Source organism: Amblyomma mixtum, chromosome 5 (genome assembly GCF_055824585.1).
Source record: "Amblyomma mixtum isolate Tamu chromosome 5, ASM5582458v1, whole genome shotgun sequence".
In the NCBI taxonomy this organism is placed as follows: domain Eukaryota; kingdom Metazoa; phylum Arthropoda; class Arachnida; order Ixodida; family Ixodidae; genus Amblyomma; species Amblyomma mixtum.
Window position 1 is genome coordinate 174,511,321 of NC_143016.1, and position 21,588 is coordinate 174,532,908.

Here is a 21,588-nt window from a genome sequence, read left to right on the forward strand (position 1 = left end):
CAAGATATTCATCAACATATCTAGAAATCTTAGTTACCGGTGTCTGTTAAACCCGTTCTGGACTTCCGCGAAAAATTTTGTTTTTCGTACTCAGGACGCATTTTCTGAGCTTTCCAAGTGAACCATGCTATTCACACCTTCAGAATATATGGAGCATACATTTATTTCAGGTTGTATGCTAGAGGTGGCGATTCCACTAAGTGTTTTGCTAAACTTTTCATTGCTCGTTCACGCTCGTGAGGCAGCAATAAAAGCACTGGAGCTCAGGAAACCCACAAAGAAGGCTACCCTTTCCGAATGACCGTGGAAGATACACGATAGTATTGCGGCCAGGTTTTCGTGCGGTCATCTGCTGGCTCTGAACACTGATGACCGGTACAAAGACTTCTTCAAGTATTGTCGTCCGGCAAAGTGTCGCTTTAGTGACGCGCAGGAGCAAAACCTGCGCCCCTTACGACCACTGAGGAGATTATCGAGCACTTCGAACTAACAAGGTAACAAAAACAACTTGGCGCGAGTGTCAGAGCGCTTGTGAATTTCACCCTGACATTCTCCTGGAGATTAAGTACACTGAGGCATAAGGAAACGTAGGTCTGTCAGACAGTAGGAAATTAACAGAGTGGTTTCTTGGGCGAGTTGGTTTACCATATTGAAATATACCTGCGCTTAAAAGACACGGACTGAAAGAAAGAGACACACACACAAAGCGCTGGACTTACAACTGAATTTTTATTCGGGAAACACTGCTCTTTATGCACACCAGCAGCTGATAAAAATGGAAGATGGTAACACCCGGATGATAAAAAATCGACAACTGTCTCGTCACATATCCAGTCCTACCTTCCCTTTTGTAAAAATGCCCTTTCCTTTGATAGTAGTGAAAGGGACGTGCTACTCACGCATGCAACCCCACTGTCCGCTATGCTCATGGCTTCAATTATTTCACGCACCGTTTGGTCACGGTTCCTGCTTACTATCTGCGTCTCGTTATAGGAAGGTACACATTTACATTCTTGACACTGAACAACCAAATTCCCATCGCCCTTCCGTTCCATGTTCTTCCGATGTTCACGGAGCCGCTCGTTCAAACATCGCCCCGTTTGGCCTACATATGCTTTGCCACATGTAAGCGGCAACCTGTATACCACACCTTCTGCGCATGCGACCATGGGGACTTGGTGTTTCTTTTTACACCCCTTAGCTTTTCTTTCTGGGTACGTTACTATTTTGCATAAGTTTTCCAATTTGTCCGGGGCTGAAAAAACGACCCTAGTTTTTACCTTCGAAGCAATTCTTTTAAGATTATGGGACACCCCATGAATGTACGGAATCACCACCATTTTCTCCTTTTGTTTTGCTCCCTCCTTGCTAGGCACCGTACCCTTTTTGCCAAATTTCTTGAGCATGCTTTTTGCCACCGACACCAAAACCTGATCCGGATAACCTGCTTTCTTTAGCCTCACCACCTGCTGCTCAAAACTTTCTTTGACTAATTCCGGCCAAGATTTCTTCAACGCATTTTGAAAACATAACCTCACGATTGCCCTCTTCACTAATTTTGAATGTGCAGAGCTGAACGGAAGCAAACCTTTGTTACCTCTAGGCTGGTACATCCAAAATGTCCCATCAGGCGCCAGTGACAGTTTGATATCGAAGAAGCGTATCGTGCCTTCGTTCATTTCTTCATATGTGATTATTAGTGGGTTAAGGGTTTTACTAAAAACAGCAAGTAGCTCTTGCACAGCAGAGTCGTAAATACCGTCAAGGTGATTAAAGACCACTAAAAAGTCATCCACAAACCGGAACACTTTAACACCAACAACTTTGTTTTGATCTCGCAACAGGATAGCCAACTTTCTGTCACATTGGGCAAGGAAAATGTTGCTTAGAACTGGCGCGATACACGACCCGATGCAAACTCCCTTCTTCTGCCGATAAACCACATCGTTCCAAGTGACGCACGTGGCAGCCAAAAAGAAGGACAACATTTCCAGAAAATTGCTCACTCACATTCCCGTTTCATTTTGGAATGCTACACTTCCAAACTGATCAATGCAATCAGCCACGCATTGAAGTAACTCCTGATGTGGCAAGGAATAATATAGATCCTTTATATCGAACGAGCATGCCATGTACCGACTGTCTTTGTGATTGTCCAGAAAAATTATAATCTGTTGGGAATCCTTTACCAAAAACGGATCATCGATGCTCAGTAGGTTGAGCTTGCCTTTAAGAAATTCAGCAATTGACTTTTGCCATGTTCCCGACTCAGATACGATAACCCTTAGGGGACAACCAGGCTTGTGGGTCTTAGCCGTAAACATAAATTTTAGACTATTGCATTCACTCTTGTCTATACTTGAAACGAGTCTAGTTAATTCCAGTTTTTCACATAGTTTCCTCCCCTTTGCTTTCAAGCTGCGTAAGGAATTACGGGGTAGTTTCTCAAAAACTGAATTCACAGCCTCCAAAGCTTTTTTTACCAAACATCTCTTTCGTTAAAACAACGAAACCACCGTCCTTGTCCGCAGTAAGTAAACATAAAGAGTCATCCCGCAGCACTGAAATAACCCGCCCTATTGGAAGACTGGTTTTCGCAAAGGAGGTGTCAAAGGAAGACTGGTTTTCGGAGTGGAGGTGTCAAGTCCGTACATTCAGGGATCTCCTGCGGGTGCAGGTACTTGGCTCAACAAGTGCTCCTCGGGCCTTCAGAGTTCTTCGTGACTATCAGCGTACCGCTGACTGCACGGCAGAATTTTTGTGGCAACAAATTTTGCCTCATCTTCGTGCCTGCGTTCCTGCAAAATCAGCGACGGAAGTGAAAGCAGTTCACACCCTGGACGACGTTCGCCTGCCTCAGGATGTGCAGCGGGTGCTCTCACTTGGCCCCAAATTCGCCGTGGAACCACGGAAGACCGCGCCTGAGCTGCTGTCCCTTGTGCGCCAAGTTGCAAGGTTCGCTCCAACGTCCGAGAGTGAACGATGCATATCAGAGGGAGTGGACGTTCTTTCAGGATGTAAGCCTGCGAAAACCAGTCTTCCAATAGGGCGGGTTATTTCAGTGCTGCGGGATGACTCTTTATGTTTACTTACTGCGGACAAGGACGGTGGTTTCGTTGTTTTAACGAAAGAGATGTTTGGTAAAAAAGCTTTGGAGGCTGTGAATTCAGTTTTTGAGAAACTTCCCCGTAATTCCTTACGCAGCTTGAAAGCAAAGGGGAGGAAACTATGTGAAAAACTGGAATTAACTAGACTCGTTTCAAGTATAGACAAGAGTGAATGCAATAGTCTAAAATTTATGTTTACGGCTAAGACCCACAAGCCTGGTTGTCCCCTAAGGGTTATCGTATCTGAGTCGGGAACATGGCAAAAGTCAATTGCTGAATTTCTTAAAGGCAAGCTCAACCTACTACCTACTAAGCATCGATGATCCGTTTTTGGTAAAGGATTCCCAACAGATTATAATTTTTCTGGACAATCACAAAGACAGTCGGTACATGGCATGCTCGTTCGATATAAAGGATCTATATTATTCCTTGCCACATCAGGAGTTGCTTCAATGCGTGGCTGATTGCATTGATCAGTTTGGAAGTGTAGCATTCCAAAATGAAACGGGAATGTGCGTGAGCAATTTTCTGGAAATGTTGTCCTTCTATTTGGCTGCCACGTGCGTCACTTGGAACGATGTGGTTTATCGGCAGAAGAAGGGAGTTTGCATCGGGTCGTGTATCGCGCCAGTTCTAAGCAACATTTTCCTTGCCCAATGTGACAGAAAGTTGGCTATCCTGTTGCGAGATCAAAACAAAGTTGTTGGTGTTAAAGTGTTCCGGTTTGTGGATGACTTTTTAGTGGTCTTTAATCACCTTGACGGTATTTACGACTCTGCTGTGCAAGAGCTACTTGCTGTTTTTAGTAAAACCCTTAACCCACTAATAATCACATATGAAGAAATGAACGAAGGCACGATACGCTTCTTCGATATCAAACTGTCACTGGCGCCTGATGGGACATTTTGGATGTACCAGCCTAGAGGTAACAAAGGTTTGCTTCCGTTCAGCTCTGCACATTCAAAATTAGTGAAGAGGGCAATCGTGAGGTTATGTTTTCAAAATGCGTTGAAGAAATCTTGGCCGGAATTAGTCAAAGAAAGTTTTGAGCAGCAGGTGGTGAGGCTAAAGAAAGCAGGTTATCCGGATCAGGTTTTGGTGTGGGTGGCAAAAAGCATGCTCAAGAATTTGGCAAAAAGGGTACGGTGCCTAGCAAGGAGGGAGCAAAACAAAAGGAGAAAACGGTGGTGATTCCGTACATTCATGGGGTGTCCCATATTCTTAAAAGAATTGCTTCGAAGGTATAAAAACTAGGGTCGTTTTTTCAGCCCCGGACAAATTGGAAAACTTATGCAAAATAGTAACGTACCCAGAAAGAAAAGCTAAGGGGTGTAAAAAGAAACACCAAGTCCCCATGGTCGCATGCGCAGAAGGTGTGGTATACAGGTTGCCGCTTACATGTGGCAAAGCGTATGTAGGCCAAACGGGGCGATGTTTGAACGAGCGGCTCCGTGAACATCGGAAGAACATGGAACGGAAGAGCGATGGGAATTTGGTTGTTCATTGTCAAGAATGTAAATGTGTACCTTCCTATAACGAGACGCAGATAGTAAGCAGGAACCGTGACCAAACGGTGCGTGAAATAATTGAAGCCATGAGCATAGCGGATGTGGTGGTGGTGGTGGAAAACATTTATGTACAGGTATAATACAGGAGGTTATGCATGAGCTGACCCAGAGGGGGCCAGCTCTTACAAATACTAGGTGGAGGTCCCTAGTTCGGGACCCCAGTGGCATCGGCCGCCGCCCAGGCTCGCGCGACCAAGGCCCGTTGGGCCTGCAGGTCAGAGCAGCCGAGCAGGGTCGCCTCCCAGTCCTCCCGGGTTGGGTTGGGGTGAGGGGGGATAGCAGGGTTGGAGGGGCAGGCCCACACCATGCGGTAGATGTCCGAAGACTTCTCCGCACAGTGCGGACAGCTGCCCGAGAAAGAAGGGTCGAAGTGTTTCAGAGCTGCCGGGCACAGCAAAGTATTAGTATACAGGCGGAGCAGAAGCCGCTCCTCCGCCTTTGACAGACCTTTACACGGGCGGGGATAAAGACCATGGCCAGATTGATAGAGTAAAACGATGTCTTTGAAGGTATAAGCTGGAATAAATTCGAGTTCCTGATCGTCAGGGTCGGAGGGGAATGTCCGGTGAGAGAGCGCGCGGGCGGCGGCGTCAGCTGCCTCATTTCCCTCAAGGCCCATGTGAGCGGGAGCCCAAACGATACGCCGGTGCGCGGGGTCACCGGTGTAGACGCTGTTTTGAAGAATGCGGTAGGCTAGATACGGTACCCAGCCCTGCTCGACGTTCCGACATGCCCCTCGCGAGTCGGAAATAATTGTTTTTGAATTGGAATCAGATGCAGCCAACGCAATGGCGACCTCCTCCGCGTGTGTTATGTCACGGGCTCGGAAAGTAAGGCCGTTCACTGTTTTGGATTGGTGGACGACTGCGGCTGTGTACCATCCCCCATGGTGGGGGCCTGAGGCATCCACGTAGAATACGCCGGGTTTCGATCCATAGTGGCGGGCCAGGGCTTCCGCCCGCGCCAGGCGCCGGCCATTATGGTCCTCACGGTTCATGTTCGCGGGAAGAGGGCGCACGTGGAGGGCGCATCTTCACTGGGATGGAATACGTACGCGCTCTTCCATGAGAGCGGTATGTTGGATGTGTAGCCGGGCAAGGAGGCGGCGACCCGACGATGTCTTCGAGAGACGTGTGTATTGGTTAGTCAAGTGGGCTTCCCGGAGCTCCCGAAATGTGTTCACCATGCCTAGGCCCAGGAGGCGCTTGTTGGAGGTGGTCACGGGGAGGCCTAGAGCCCGCTTAATAATTTTGCGGAGGATGACTTCGAGTGAATCCTCGTCTTGCTTCCGCAGGTGGAGGTATGGAGTCGAATATAGAATTCGACTAGTTACAAATGCATGCGCCAGCCGCAAGGCGTCCTTACATCGTAACCCCCCGCGCTTGTTAGAAACCCGGCGGACCAAGCGGCCCACCTGGTCCCCCACCTGACGGAGTTTGGCCAATGTTGTTTCTGACCGTCTGTCTTGATGTATAAAGAGCCCCAGTACCCGGACTTCGATATTTTCAGGGATTGGACCTGTCTCGAGAGACAATGAAATTTTGGCTGTGCACTTTGGTGAGGGGCGTATGTGCACAAATTCAGACTTTTGGGTGGAGCATTGGAGGCCGCGGCGGCGAGCATAACGGTCCACTATGGTCGCCGCCTCCTGCAGGTTAGCCTCAATGTCTGCAAGGGAACCGTGCGTGGCCCACAGGGTGATGTCATCAGCATACAGCGCATGCTGCACACCGGCGACAGCATCCAGCTGGGCCGGTAGGCGCATCATAGCCAAATTGAATAAGAGAGGAGAGAGCACCGCGCCCTGGGGTGTACCCCTGGTTCCTAAATGAAAAGGGCCATGTTCTTTATCCTGGATCCGAATGTAAGATTGTCTGTCGGTTAAAAATTGCCGAATGTATTGAAAGGCATTTCTGCCGCAGTTAGTTTGAGAGAGGTGGGTGAGAATGATCTCGTGGGTAACGTTGTCGAATGCACCCTTCAAATCCAAGGCGAGTACGACCTTGTCATTGTGAGGGCATTCCACGGGGTCGAGGACAGCCCGATTGAGTTGTAGCAGGACATCTTGTGCAGATCTGTGTGGGCGAAATCCGAACATGGTGTCTGCGAAAAGTTGTTTGGATTCCATGAACTCGGACAACCTGTCACGTACCATCGTCTCCATGAGTTTGCCCACACAGGAAGTCAGAGAGATGGGGCGGAGGTTGTCCGTGTTGATGGCCTTGCCAGCTTTAGGAATGAAGGTGACCAGGGCGGTCTTCCACTCGATGGGTAGTGGCACTTCCCCAAGCCAGATTGAGTTAATTTAATTCAATAAAGACATGTATGCTGGGTCGGGGAGGTTGGCTAACAATTTGACTGTAATTTTGTCCCGACCCGGAGCGGTGCCGCGTTTCATTTTTGCCAGGGCCGCCTTCAGGTCGTGGAGCTGGAACGGTTGATCCAGCTCAACGTTCTCAGAACCTGCATAAGAGTACGCCGGCCCGCGGGAGTCCTGGGTGGTGCACAAGTACTGGTCCCGGAGCTTGTGCGCCAATTGATTTGTGTTGCCCTGAAAGCTGTGTATTGCTCTTTGGAGGTGTTTTTGAGTTTCCGTGCGTGTTTGCGTTGGGTCAATTAGGGCGCGAAAGAGTCGCCACGTGTTCCGGCTGGACATTTGCCGCGCGGCCGTATTGCATCGGGCCACCCAGTTGGAGTCGGCGAGTTGGGCCGCATACTCAGCCGCTCGTTGAGTGAGCTCGGCGATGCGAGCTTTAAGTTTCCGGTTGTGCTTTTGCCGGCGCCACCGACGGACGAGGCAATGCCGGGCCTCCCAGAGATGGAGCAGGTGGTTGTCCACATCCGAGACCGCCTCTGAGAGCTGAATTTGAGTTTCGGAGGAGCGAAGGCCAGAGACCAATTGTTGTGACCAAGACTGGTAGCCCTGCTCATGTATGGGTGTGACATTGTTATAATTCTGCCTGAACTTGGTCCAATCTGGGAGTCGGGCTTGTGTTGTTGGTCGCGCGAAAGGAAGGGTCCTAATCGTAGTATTCAGGAGGCAGTGGTCGCTGCCGAGGGTTTCCTCGGTGTTGACCCAGTCTGCATATTGAATGTTGCGGGTGAAGGTCAAGTCCGGACATGTATCCCTAGTCACGGAGTTGCCTATACGAGTTGGGTGGACTGGGTCAGTGTGAAGAGTGAGGCCCAGCGTTGACGCAAGCTCCGCCAACTTGCGTCCCCGCTTCTCTTCACGGCAGTAACCACACATCCGAGCGGGAGCGTTGAAATCGCCCACAATCAGGAGGGGGTCTCGACCCGCAACTCTCAGTGCGCGGCTAAAGAGGTCCGCAAATGATACATTCGGCAATTTCGGATTGCAGTATACATTGAGTATGTGTAGCGGTGGGTCCTGTTTGCGGAGTGGGAGGAGGGTCACCATTACATAGGAGTATTCAAGTTGAATGTCTAAGTCGACCTGGTTGGCTGTATAATTTCTATGGACTAATAGACAAGACGAGGGGTCCGCTGGAACGTCGTATAATTTGTTAGTACGGCGCCTTTCCCTGGCTCTTGGAGGGCAACTACGGCAGGCAAATGCTGAAAGGTTGAAAGGAAAAGTCGGAGGTCGGCCCGCTTGGAACGGGACCGGAGCCCCCGACAGTTCCATTGAGTAATCGTAATGGGGGAAGCCGATTTGGAAAGAGGGGAGCGCCTACACCGGTGGTGTCCCGCCATGCTCAGATTTAGAGGTGAGAGGTGGAAGTGAGGTTGCCCCCGAGCCAGATACCAGGGGCTGAAGCTCAGCAACTGGAAGGGGGCAGCTATCTTCGTCATCGTCAAGGTCATTTACTCGGCGGGACAATCTGGAGGGCCGACCAGATACGTCCTTAAGAGGACCGGTTCTTCGAGAAAGGCGGGTGTTAGTCGCGACGTGTTGAGCGATCATAGAGGGGATGGCCTCCATGACTCTAGCGATGAGGCGTTCCATCGCAGTTTCCAACAGGGTGTCAAATTTGGCATTAAGACGGGCTTCGAGTTCGGCAAGGGAAGGTTCCAGAGCCGGCGCCACCGCCGTCTCGCTCTCCATAGCGTCCGTGTCGGGGGTACTAGGGGGAGGGGGAGTTGTTTTAGCTTCTAAGGCTTCAATTTTGGCAAGTAGCATCTCGTTTTGTGCCCGGAGAGAAGCTACAAGGTTGTGGAGCTCAGCGTCAGCCGCCGAGCGAGGGGGAGGGGAGAGGGGGTGGGAGGAGGAGGCAACCCTGCCTGAACTGCTCACCTGCTTGCCATTTTTGACAGCGTTGGCCCAGAAACCGGCCGCGCCACTCTTGTCTTGGGAGCGGGCTTGCTTCTCCTGGCCGCCGTGTGGGGGCGGGGGTGGCACTTGACAGCCCTTGACGTCCTTCCCGCTGGTAGGCGTCTGTCGTTTTGAAGCGTCGCTGCCGACGCTACCAGGGTGATGTGGCTGCCTGCCCGTCACGCTGGATTTCCCGCCCTTAGGGGCGGCTGGCTTGGTATGCCGATATTTAGCACTGCAGTCCCGCGAGTTCGTGGCATGGCCACCACCACAGACCGCACATTTTGGCATACACTGGTGAGGGGCCCGCACCCCCTCTTTTATGGGTGCCTGCTGTCCACACAGGCCACACTTGTCTTGTGTTGGGTTGGGACAAGAGTCCGCCCGATGGCCGACAGTTCCACACAAACTGCAGGCCGGAATAGTGCGCAAATATTGGTGCACTGTGACAATCTCAGAATTGTAGTGTACGTATCGAGGCCTCACCGTGCCGGCGAAAGTGAGCCGAGCCTTGTTTGAGGAGCCGAATTTTCGGATATCGAGTAAAGTGCCGCTCCTCCACTGCACGCAAGGTTGGAGAGACTCAGACGCCTCTTCGTTGGCCACCGTAATGACCCCATAGCAGATGTCCGCTTCGTGTTCTTTGAGATGGCCGGCGAGAGGCACATCTCCTTTGGTCGATTTGATAGAAAAGTCGCCTAGCAGACGGTCTGCGACGTGAGCGTTCCGGGTGCTGGCGAGGATCAAATTTTGTTCCTTGCTTAAAAGGAGGCTCAACTCGGCTGCCTGAGGCGCCCCGAGGAAAGCGCCGAACGCGGCACCGAGCTCGCCGTGTTGAAAGGCGTCCCGGATGGCGAACGATTTCCGGGGCTTGATCACGATGACAAAGTCGTCCTTTTGAAACTTTGGTAAAGGCTTGGGCCTCCACTTGGTAACTGGGTTGCGGCCCTTACGGCCGGAGTCCTTCGCCGCTTGCGAGGCGGGAGCTTGGCGGGTAGCATTTTCGGCGGTTGCCGAGGCGTCCGCCGCTATTTTGGCCTCTCGTCTGCATGGAGCGACGCTCAAGTAGACGGAGGAGAGATTCATTGCGGATCGGGTCCGCGGGTGCCGATTTGGGTTCCGCAGTGACGGGAACGGTCGACCAAGACATGGCGTCCGGGTCATAACCGCGTTGAACGGGCGTTTCCGTCATCTTGCAGAAAGCAGGAGCTCCCTCGCAGCCGAACGCCGGCGCAGCCGTTAGGCTTATCGTCGGCACCGGAGGCGGGAAGGAAAACCCGCTTTAAAATTTGAAAAACTGGGCCCACCTGAATGAAATTGGTGTCCACGGATGCCGATCAGCTTGCCGAATCCAAAGTGAGCAAAATTGATGAGGTCCGACGACTTGAGTCGTGGCTCCTGTCAAAAAATGACGGAGCCGAAGCGCCACACGTCTGACAGACGCGATACGCTGCCGCGTTCCCATAGCGGACAGTGGGGTTGCGTGCGTGAGTAGCACGTCCCTTTCACTACTATCAAAGGAAAGGGCATTTTTACAAACGGGAAGGTAGGACTGGACATGTGACGAGACAGTTGTCGATTTTTTATCATCCGGGTGTTACCATCTTCCATTTTTATCAGCTGCTGGTGTGCATAAAGATCAGTGTTTCCCGAATAAAAATTCAGTTGTAAGTCCAGCGCTTTGTGTGTGTGTCTCTTTCTTTCAGTCCGTGTCTTTTAAGCGCAGGTATATTTCAGTAGGAAATTGTTCAGAATAGCGATCTTTTTTTCATCTAACAATTAAAAAAATACGAGCAACAGCCCACCCACCCTATAATCTAGCAAGGACAGGCTATTTTCTTAGAAATCCTGCCGCACTACAGGCTTACAAGACTCAGATTCCCCCCAGCAGATAAACCGCTCTCAAAACGATAGGCCAAAGCTTGGCGTAAACTTCAATCACCTATCAAAATCCCCATTTGTGTAGCTTCTATTCGCAAGGACTTTTTCGACTATTGATAGCACAGCCGATCTAAATCTCATGATCTGGAAGTGTCCGCCGTACGTCCCTACCCGCGAGTCACTTCATTACCGACTACAGTCATTGAAGGGGTCTAATGCTCAGCCCCGACCCGGGGACACAGATCAAGCTCCTCCAGCTGGCTGAATAAGACGCCGCCGCTGCCCAAGGTCGCTCCTCTGTATCCGCTGGTAATAGTTTTACCACCACCACCGCCAGGGCAACCACTGCGACCTTCGGTAATACTAATGCACAGCGCTCCCGAGTGGCGATCTTGAGCGTCCATAGGTGCGCTTGTTGCCCTTGATGACCGACGTCAAGCTCAACGCCCACAAGAGGAACTGACTTAAATTAGCGCCTGCGAGCGTAAATTTTACGGTGCCGCGTACCCAGCCAGAGCCACCACTCCTCGCACTTCATCGTTCCTTCTTCGCGTTCCTCCTCATTCTCTTCGAGGTTTGAACGACGATGCCATCTAGCCTATGCAGAATGGGTCATAAAGAACCGACAGCCTAAAGATTCAAACATTCTACGGCCGCATCGTTCCCGCAGACGGGACCTCGGGTGATTCCGGGAAAACGTGCTCCCGTCCTCTAACTTTGTCGCGGCCTTGGCGGTACAAGATCTGCCTGTCTCTCCTCGTGCGCTCCTTTGCAACACACGCGACGGGGCTTGCGAGGAGATCGCCGCCTCGGGGTGCCGGGACAGCAACCAAGGGACGGATGGTCGTAAGAACGCAGCGGACATCTACCGATTCCTTACAAAAAGCTTCTCAGTTAAAGAAAACTCCTATTCCGAGAATCGAACCCACGTCCACCACTTGTGCGAGATAATCGCTCTACAAATTAAACACTCACCTACTGAAAAGGTGCTTAGCTGGCATAAAATTGCTTGTCCTGCAGCCCATTCCTTTTTGGTAATTCCATTTATTCCTTCAAAGTGGCATTAATACCTGTTTCGGTGGCTCAGTGGTTCGGGCGCTCGGGTACTGAGCCAGTGTTCCCTGGTTCGAACCGAACCCGGCCGTGTTTTGGCGGAGACGAAACGCAAAAGACGCCCGAGTGCGGTGCTATGTCAGTGCATGTTAAAGCCGCCGCGGTGGCTCAGTGGCTATGGTGCTCGGCTGCTGGCCCGAATGACGCGGGTTCGATCCCGGCCGCGGCAGCTGAATTTCTTTGGAGGAGAAATTCGAGGCCCGTGTACTGTGCGATGTCAGTGCACTTTAAAGAACTTCAGGTGGTCGAAATTTCCGGAGCCCTCCACTACGGCGTCTCTAATAGCCTTAGTTGCTTTGGGACGTTAAATCCCATAAACAAACAAACAAACAAGATCTTCAGGTGGTCGGTATTATTCCGAAGCCCTCCACTACGACACCTCTTTCTTCTCTCGCTTCCACCTTCCTCGCCTTCCCTTACGGCGCGGTTCGGGTGTCCACCGAGATGTGACAATAGACGATATGCGAAATGCGCAGCGCCATCTCTCGACGCTCCGAGAACTAAGTCCTCCATGTTGGCACGGTACAGAAAACGAAACCGCTGCCCAGCGTTGGGTTAAAACGGCTGCGCTTCGTTTGAAAAGTAAAATGCCGATGCAGTGTTGCGCTACCCTCTCCACTGTGAAAAGACACTACGATGCGTGCCAGAACTAGGTGCGTTCCAGCTTTTCGCTTTTCTATTTTTTTACTCCGTCCCAACGTTTTAGTAACACAAAACGCCATGCGAGGTATCATGTGTCAGCACGCGGATCAGTGCGCAGCTTTCGCTTTCTGCGCTGATTTTTGACAAATCTCTCGAGGTGATTTGCGTTTAAATTAAGATAAGGACCACAGCCTTTGTTGTCTCTGATCAAAATTAGAAGCCGATTTCGTGCATTTATCAACTCCCCGGTCGGGCGTGAATATATATAGACGCATACTTGAACAACGTAATAGAGAAGGTAATTTTTTTGAGCGGGCCAATCGCTCGTGCCGTGGCGAAATAAGTTCACTCGAAGAACCATATGCCGATTACTGCTTAGTTTGCTACGTGTTCAGTTAAGTTTTTCCCGCGTTCAATTAGTTTTAAGGGCGAGCAAACTCTCTGGACCATACGCATATGTTATGCGCGTTAAGCAGTCTTTGTGAAGCAATACACCCTATATACGTATAAAAACTGAGGTGCGAATGCTTTATTTCTTGAGGATTCCTATACCTTCCATATCTGCGGCGACGAAAATCTAAAAAAAAAAAGAAGCGAATAATATAGCTACTTTATTATGAAGGAGGGACGCATTTCTAAGCTAGAAAGTTCGTGCAACAGTGTTCTGAAAACGCTTCAGGCCATCAGATTTTATTATCGTTGTGGCAAGCTTCAACAGCTTGCTGACAATTACAAACAGGCTCTTTCCCAAACCTACATATACTAAACAAAATGCACCCTACCATATACGCGGACAAATGTCCCTGGTGCGACGGAAAACCTACTCTCTATCACATCACATGGGCCTGCCAAAAGATAGACGTGGTCCCCAAAATACAAAACCCGAGTGCGGAGCAGTGGGAGACTCTGCTGTCCAGCGACCGCTGTGAAGACCAAGAAGGTCTGGTACAGCGAGCTCAACGGGCGGCAGTGGCCAGCGGAGCCCTGGACTGAGGGCAACCGACCACTGATTAGAGGCGGACGACTTCGACAGAGAAGACTCCTGGGGGTAAAATCAAGGAGAAAACGTCTCTGAAGATGCTCCCAACCCGCAGGAAAAAGGACTAGAGTAAAATAAAGTTTTTCCTTCCTTCCTCCTTCCTTCCTTCGCAACAAAGCCATTTGTCCAAGTTTGGGAGTAAGCTAATTAAGTTTCGGAAGCAACCGAACATGCTAATTTCGCCCCTGCACACACAACTTGACCAGCGTATCGAGTCCGTGCAGGCACCTACAGCTGTACGCTCTTTCTCTAATCAAGCCGCCGCGGTAGCTCAGTGCTTATCTGAAAAAAAAAAAAACTGCGTCTTTGCTTACATTTTGAATTATATATGCCCACTTTCCTCTTGGTAATATCGATTGACAACATCGCAATACTCGCTTCAACTGCGTCTGAAGCAAGACGCGGTTTCAACGAATCGCGGCGAAAATCAACCGACGCCGGGCTCTGAAACGGTGATGTTGAAAACCGCAGATGCGCATTGCACATTACAGTAAAGGAATCGAATTACGCAGCTGGTCGAGGGTCTTGTGTGATTATACTGCAATGCACGAAGCTCCTGGCGTCGGCGCGAACGAAAGTTCGCACTATCACAGAAGTTTGTCAACACACGTGCGCACTCACCGCAAAATAACCGCTCGCTACCCTACCAGATGAATTCACGTCCACCTGGGAATAAAATAGCCATGATAATGCGTGATGCTTGAACTGGTGCTTTAATGCGAGCATTAAAACGACAACAGCACACGGTCACGGTTCGACTTTCCAACCCACTTTCGAGTGCCGATTATTGCGATCATCAGCGCCAGACTTCAAGCGAAGCTGAGGACGCGGTAGGAGTAAGCTGGCGCTTATTGAAAGCACCTACGTACATTAGGTCAAAGATCAGCTGCGAAAACAACGCAGCAGCTGAAGCTTGCCCGTTGAAATTCCACTCGCAAGAAGAAAGTACGCATAGCAAACGATGCACCAGCTCGACGAGCTCGACCGCGCCAAGATGGAAACCGGAAGTTGTGGGCGCGGTGTTGCCAGACCGCCAAGCAATTTCGCATATCGTCTATTGCCACGCCATTTCCTTTCCTCAAAAAAAAAAACAATTTTAGAATTTTCAAACGGCATAATTAATTTATACCCGCTCAGAGAGCTTTTTTGCGGGATCAATGGGAATATTTATTAGTTCCTTCAAGGAAATGGTATGGGCTGCTCAGGGAGCGTTTCTCATGCCCACGGGGAGGTTTTAAAGATAGCCTTTGCGAATTGACTTTACAGCCATTTAGGTCTTGAAAATTATGGATATAATTATGGACAGCCAAGCGGCGGCCGCGCTTGGCTGTCGCGGCCGCCGTAGGGTTGGGAAGCAGAGCGGTGGCAGGAAACGGGGCATTGAAGGAGCCGCCGCGGGAATGGCCGCGGTGAAGTGGACCCACGAAAACAGCTTGTGGAGCTGAAGCTGCGCGGGAAACGAAGGGGTCCCACGACAGCAGGCGTCATGGCTGGCGCCAAGGCGGCGAGCAGATCAAGATCGCTGATGCCGACGTCCGCCGGCCGGCAAGAGGACGACGAGCTTGTGAGGAAACATGCCGTTCTCAGTGGTGCCCGCTGGTGCCGGGTGGTGCCCGGTGGTGCCCGGTGGAGCCCGCCGCACGACGCTTAGAACGAGATTCTACCTCGCGGCACGACTCTTGTAAACATGCTTCCGAACGGCGTACAACGCCCATTGAACCACACACAGGCTTCCTTACGTTTTAAGCAAATCGCGCTGCATGTGAACGCATTCCGAGCAGCGACGATGTCCCTAGCTTCACAAGCAATATGCGCAACGTGGTTGCTAGGAGCCTGTCAAAACTGGTCTCTTCGCGTCTTATACTGCACTTCCCACAAGTACACGACGGCACCAGTTTCATTGTAATGTCTGCGCATTAAACACAGGGCATTTCGCATCGCCATAGGAAAAGCGCAGCCGAAAACTGTAGAACAATAGGCAGCGCCCGCCGACGCGCTCAGCCAACCGCCATACTACAGTGCCTAGTTTCGGAACTGTAGTCATACTGGCCTCCCCGAGACGACATGGAGCAAGCCAACGCCGTGGGGCCGCGCGCCGTACAGAACGCCATTTTTCCTTAGCTGGGCCCGCAATACCGAAAATTCACTTGCACAACATATTTGAGGTTTATACCTTGTTTAAGACCTTGGTGCAAACTGCAGGTTTCGTACTGAAAGGATGATTTCATTGTTTCAGACACCACCCTTGCCATTCAGGTCAAGACAAGTCTGAGGTCAAGCCGTCTCTCGAGGAATGTAAACAAACAAAATGACAAGTTTTATGAACTGCGACGATACGGGGACAACACTGGACAGGGGCTTCGCACTGACCAAAGGAAGCGGCCTGCTTAATAGGGTTCCACCTATCACATACCAGTTCCCAGTCGAACGAGGGCAGCACTCAGTTCCGAGCAGGCGATTCGAGAGAAATTCAAGCGGTTTTCTGGTACGGATGGAATAGTTGGGTTACGCAACAGCCGGAGCAAACTGCTCGAGCCAGATAGTCAAGACCATGATAAGCGCTCTAAGCTGCTTGAATCAGCGTATAAATAACAATTTTTGGTTAGTTAAGCGCGCTCCCGGTCCTTTCCAACGGACGTGTAAATAATGTGGAACTAAATTCAAGTAGACATGACTAACGAGCGGCCACTGAATAAACTCCCATGAGGTGTTAGGCAGATTTTATTCCGTCTTCAAAAGGGAATGAAACTAGACTATGTAATTTTTGTACCTCGCCACATACCGTAAAAACCTTTACTGACAGCATATTCCGATGTATACCTATGCAAAGGAGTTCATATTTGGAGCATGGTTTGGATTGAATTATGGGGGTTTAACGTCCCAAGGCGACTCAGGCTTTGAGGGACGCCGTTGTGAAGTGTTTCGGAAATTTTGACCACCTGGGGTTCTTTAACCTGCACTTACAGCCACCCACAGACTTGACACAAATGACGGAACGCATGGCCTGGACTGCTGCCAGCGGCACGAAGCGATAGTCATCGGGTGAGAGATAATGCACTCGCTACGTTTGTGGTGGCCGACGATAGCTGGCGCGAACCGCGGCAGCTTAGCGCGCAATTTCTGGTTCCCGCTATAAGAAAACTGCAAGGAGCGTTGCGGGGCCATGGAGGCCACAGCGGCGAGCAAAATGCGCAGGAACGCCTCCGTGACGACCGCGCTGTCCACGCGGCGATCAGGCAGAAGCGAAAAACTCGTCATAGCGAGCTGTGCACCAGCTATCGTCAGCGGCCGTAAACGTGCCGAGAGCATTATCTCGCGCCGCTGACTGTCGCTCGCTGACTGCAGTCCAGGCCACGCATTCCGTCTTTCGTGTTAATTCTGTGCGCGGCTGTACATTGCACAGCATATGAGCCTCTAGAATTCCGCCGCGATCGAAATTGGACCACCGCGGCCGGGTTCGAACCCGCGGAGCATGGCCGGGAGCGGCCGGGAGCATGGGAGTTCAATTAACACATCCACTGAAATTCCTATACTCCGTTTCATACAGACAGTTGCGCAAATCAGAGAAAATCGAAGAAAAATTCTCTCGGCTTAACCGCGCGTTTGTTTGGGCTCAAATTTTGCACAGAGGTTGCATTTGGTGGTCAGTTTTGTTTTATACTACATTTAGGTGGGGTACTTGCCTGATTCAGTCAGAATTTTTTGGAAATCCCCATCGTCTGTGGCGACGGAGAACCAAAATCGAAAGACTTCGCAGCAATGGTACGCGTGGCGCCATCTCGCAGCCATCGGAGAAACGAGCTCTCCACTTAGCACAGCTGGGTTTCTCCGGTGGGTGCGAGATGGCGCTACGGGTACCATTGCTGCGATGTCTTTCAGTTTTGGATCGTCGTCGCCACATACGATGGGGATTTCCAAAAATTCTGACTGAATCAGGCAAGTAACCCACCTAAATGTAGTATAAAACAAAACTGACCACCAAATGCAACCTCTGTGCAAAATTTGAGCCCAAACAAACGCGCGGTTAAGCCGAGAGAATTTTTCTTCGATTTTCTCTGATTTGCGCAACTGTCTGTACCGCGTGTTCCGTATTTATCTGTCCCTGTTACGAAAAATTCCGCTGCGCAATCTACTGAACTATATGGGCTCAAAACGCCGACTACAAGGTACCTTATGATGGTCTTCGTCTTTCGATAAGTAATTTAACATCCAAAATTGCCTGCATTTTCGGGAATCGGCGAAAAACTGCATTCAGCTGCGGCAGAACTTTTCATCCAAGCGAGCAAAGAAGCCACTTTGACAGGTTGCGCCATCTGGCGAGCGGTGAGGCAACCGATGTCACGGCTTGGGGCTGGAATGCGCACCTCGCGCGGTTTCTTGGGATGTGCGTGTCGTCTGCTCCTTGAAATTAACACCGCTCGCCAGATGGCGCAGTCTGTCAGACTGGCTTCTTTGCTCGCCTGGACGAAAAATTCGGCCGCAGCCGAATGCACTTTCTCGCCGATTCCTGAAAATGTAGGCAAGTTTAGATGTTAAATTACATATCGAAAGACGAAGACTATCATAAGCTACCTTGTAGTCGGCGTTTCAGCCCATACAGTCCAGTAGTTTGCACAGGAGAATTTTTTCTAACACGGACAGATAAATACGGAACAGGCGGTACATAGCTGTCAACGCTGCCAAGGGTACGAAAATAGTCCGCTGCAAAAAACAAGCAAAATGTATCCGTCCGCCTCGCGTCGTGGCTGAGTGGTACGAAGCGCGCGCCTGTGTGTTCATTTTACAAAGGGCCTAGGTTCGACTCCCGGCTCGGGTGGTTTTTTTATTATTTTTTTTTATTTTTGTTAAAAGATTCATTAGGTAGAAACTCGAAACTGTCAAACTCTAATATCTACTTTGAAAAACCCAGCGCTGTTTACTTGTCTCGAAGGGAAAAGGCAGTGTAGTGTACGGCATACATACGATGTAACTTGAGTCGGATGGCGTTGACTGCAAAGCTGTCATATTTAACACTGCGAGAGCTAGATATGGTCCCCTTGCTAGGTCGTTTTTGCGGTGATCTTATTCCAGTAGCGAGACCTTCCTTCTTGAACCTCGCAACTGTCCGAGGGCTCACCCCGGTCATCTCGCCCAGTTTCGAGAACTTCACGCACAGTTTTCTCCGGGAAGCGCTTCCTTACGCTAGAGTAAACGTTGACAATAACCTGCTTGGAGTCTTTCGAAATATTCGAAGACTTCAGCTTGGAGAACAGGCGAGCAGGAGATGTTTTTGAAGCCGCAGTGGGCGAAGAAAACAAGCGAGTAGGCGATAGCGGTGCCATTTTCGCGTACTCGGAAACCGAAAGACGAAAGCAGACGACATCGCCGGCCGGCCTAGCCGCGAAAACCTGATACAGGAGGAGCCGAAAAAAACCCAGGAAACTAAGGCACTCTGTTTTGAAGAACATTAAAGAAAAAGCAATCTTTTTGCAAAATAAAACAACATTATCATTATACTGCAATGTCAACCAACATTTACTGTAATTTTGAGTTCATTGCTCTTTTCACTTTCGACGCACTACATTACGATGCGGACGAGGAGCGCGAATAGGCGCCGCAGCCTTGGCTGCGTTGACAGCTATGTATGAAACGGAGTATATATTGGCGCATTTGTGTTAAGTGCAATGAGATCGCAGTCGAAATCAAGACAAAGAAATGAGCTTGGGCAGAGCACGTAATGCGATGGCAAGATAACCGCTGGTGGATTCCAAGAGAAGGCAAGCGTAGCGATGGGGTGGAATATAGTTAGGTGGGCGGATGAAATTAAGAAGTTTGCGGGAATACGGTGGCCGCAACTGGCAAAGGACAGGGTTAATTGGAGGGACATGGGAGTGGCCTTTGACCTGCAGTGGGCGTAATCAGGCTGATGATGATGATGATGATGATTATGTATTCAGTGTGTGGTCCATAAGCTAACCAGGACGGCTAGCAGATGTCATGGCAAAACCGAATTGATCAACACCTCAAAGAGGGAGTGGTGTTAGTCCAATGTATGCAGTGGGAGGCGCCCAAGATGGACTGAATTTATGTCCGACAGTAATTACTCATTATTATCCACATGAGCATAACCTTGATACCGACGCAAAAGGAAAAAAAATGTGATGTAGGGATTTCCTCGACGCCGTTTTGATATCTCCAAATTACTTCTAAGGCTTTTGAAGTCTCATTCTTACTTGGCGACAATCCTTTCATCATTGACACCAATAGGTGTACTGCACCGTGAGGCACGCCGTCTTCAGGCATCCGCTGCGGAGGTTCCAGGGTCGGAGACTACCCGCCGACGCTATGGCAATTGTTTGTCTAATGTCTAATGATAAGAAACACCACCGAAAGATGCATTAGTAAATCAGCTCAAACAACGAACGTAAAAGCGCTAGGCTCCTATGCTGCCTTACCTTTCGTCCGTCGGCTTGTTTTCTCTATTCAAATTATGAGTAACTGCCAACTCAAGTTTTCACATATGGCTGGAAGAGTTTGTCGTTTTAGCACAACATCATGCCTCGCCTATCTAGAGCTGCGAATTCATTTTTAATTTTTAATACTGTGAGCCTTTCCAGGCTCATTCAGGAGTGGGTCAGAAGGAAAACAACGCAAGCTTCCTGGAAGAGGGTTCGCAGAGAACGGTTCCTCTTCTCTTCCTGCAGGCCCTGGAAGAGGAGCGTGCCTACCGCAGCCGCAAGGTGGACACGTGGTCCGAGGGCCCGTACAGCGAGTTCGTGGACACGTTCGGCTCGCTGAATCCCCGGCAGCCGCTCATGTCGAGCGTCTACCAGAGCGGCGACCAGGCGGGGCCCTACGCGCGTCGCCTCTCCAGCCTGCCACGAGCGGTCTCCTACACCCAGTGACTGTCCACCCGCGGAAGCTCACGCCTGGGCTGCGGGCGTTTGTCCGTTCTGCGGACGATAAATACGCGTGTTTCTGGTGTCATTGAACGTCGGATTTGTTAAGCAGCTGCAGCCTGGTACGCCGGATAGGCTGGGCGCGAACAATATACCGGGAACTGCAGGGCTTCCCAATTATTTATTTATTTATTTATTTATTTATTTATTTTTCGTCAAAGGTTCACAGGGAACGTTACTTTCTTGCTAGACAGAATGTGAGCTGCAAGAGGTTCCAGCGCTTGAAAGTAATACGAGGCAATTTTAAAAGACATCACCCGGGCACGGCTCATGAACGTGCCGCGTGTGCAAGTGGCACCATTTTGAACACCTTGTGTTGCATGCCTTTATCTCTTGCTCTGCTGTTTTTCCTCTTAGCACTCTAGCTCTTCTCAACAGTGCATCCCAGAAATGCGGACCTCTTTTGCTGCGAGAGTAAGCTTTCTTTTACTTCCCTTCTGAGTGAAGCTATGAAACAACCCACTGTGGGTAAGCCGCTAATGCGCCTTAGTGACACTGAGAGGGTTGCAAAAGTCTCGCTATAGCGTTTTAGTCACTCTGTTGCTAACTTTATTATTCGCGGGCAAAGTATAATGCCACCAATCTTATGCGCAGCAAAGTGGGGCGATAACATGTCTTTAGGAGCTTTCGTAAAGTCGCAAAGAACATCTTTCTTTCCCCATTCTCTGCCATAACTGGTCGCTGCCGGTCGTTCACCAGCAAAGGGAGACGAAGATCTGCTTGCTTACTGAAGAAGTCAAGGCATCGAGAAATTTTACGCTATAATTTTCACTGATACTTAACCCGGCCAGTCGAAAAAGACAACAGAAAATTTCTGATGGTCTGTCGTCTTGTCTTGAATTAGACCTGCAGGCTGACTTTCTTTATTTTGACGTTGTTTAGTGTGACGTTCTCTATTTGGACGTTCTGTATTCTGCCGTTATGTAGTATGTTGTTCTGCATTCTTGTGATCTGCATTGAGATGTTTTTCAGTGTGACGTTCCGTACTCTTGACTTTGTGTTGTTGAGTGGTCCTTGATCCATT

The 21,588-nt window shown here is 50.2% G+C and overlaps 1 protein-coding gene across 1 annotated transcript in view; it reads left to right on the plus strand.

Annotated features, from left to right (window-relative positions):
- Positions 1 to 20,510, plus strand: part of LOC149344757 (uncharacterized) — a 61,492-nt gene extending 40,982 nt beyond the window's left edge. The window contains exon 6 of the mRNA XM_089542665.1: positions 20,310 to 20,510. Coding sequence (XP_089398791.1) covers positions 20,310 to 20,510 — 201 coding nt within the window. The remainder of the gene's footprint in view (positions 1 to 20,309) is intronic.
- The last annotated feature ends 1,078 nt before the right edge of the window (positions 20,511 to 21,588 follow it).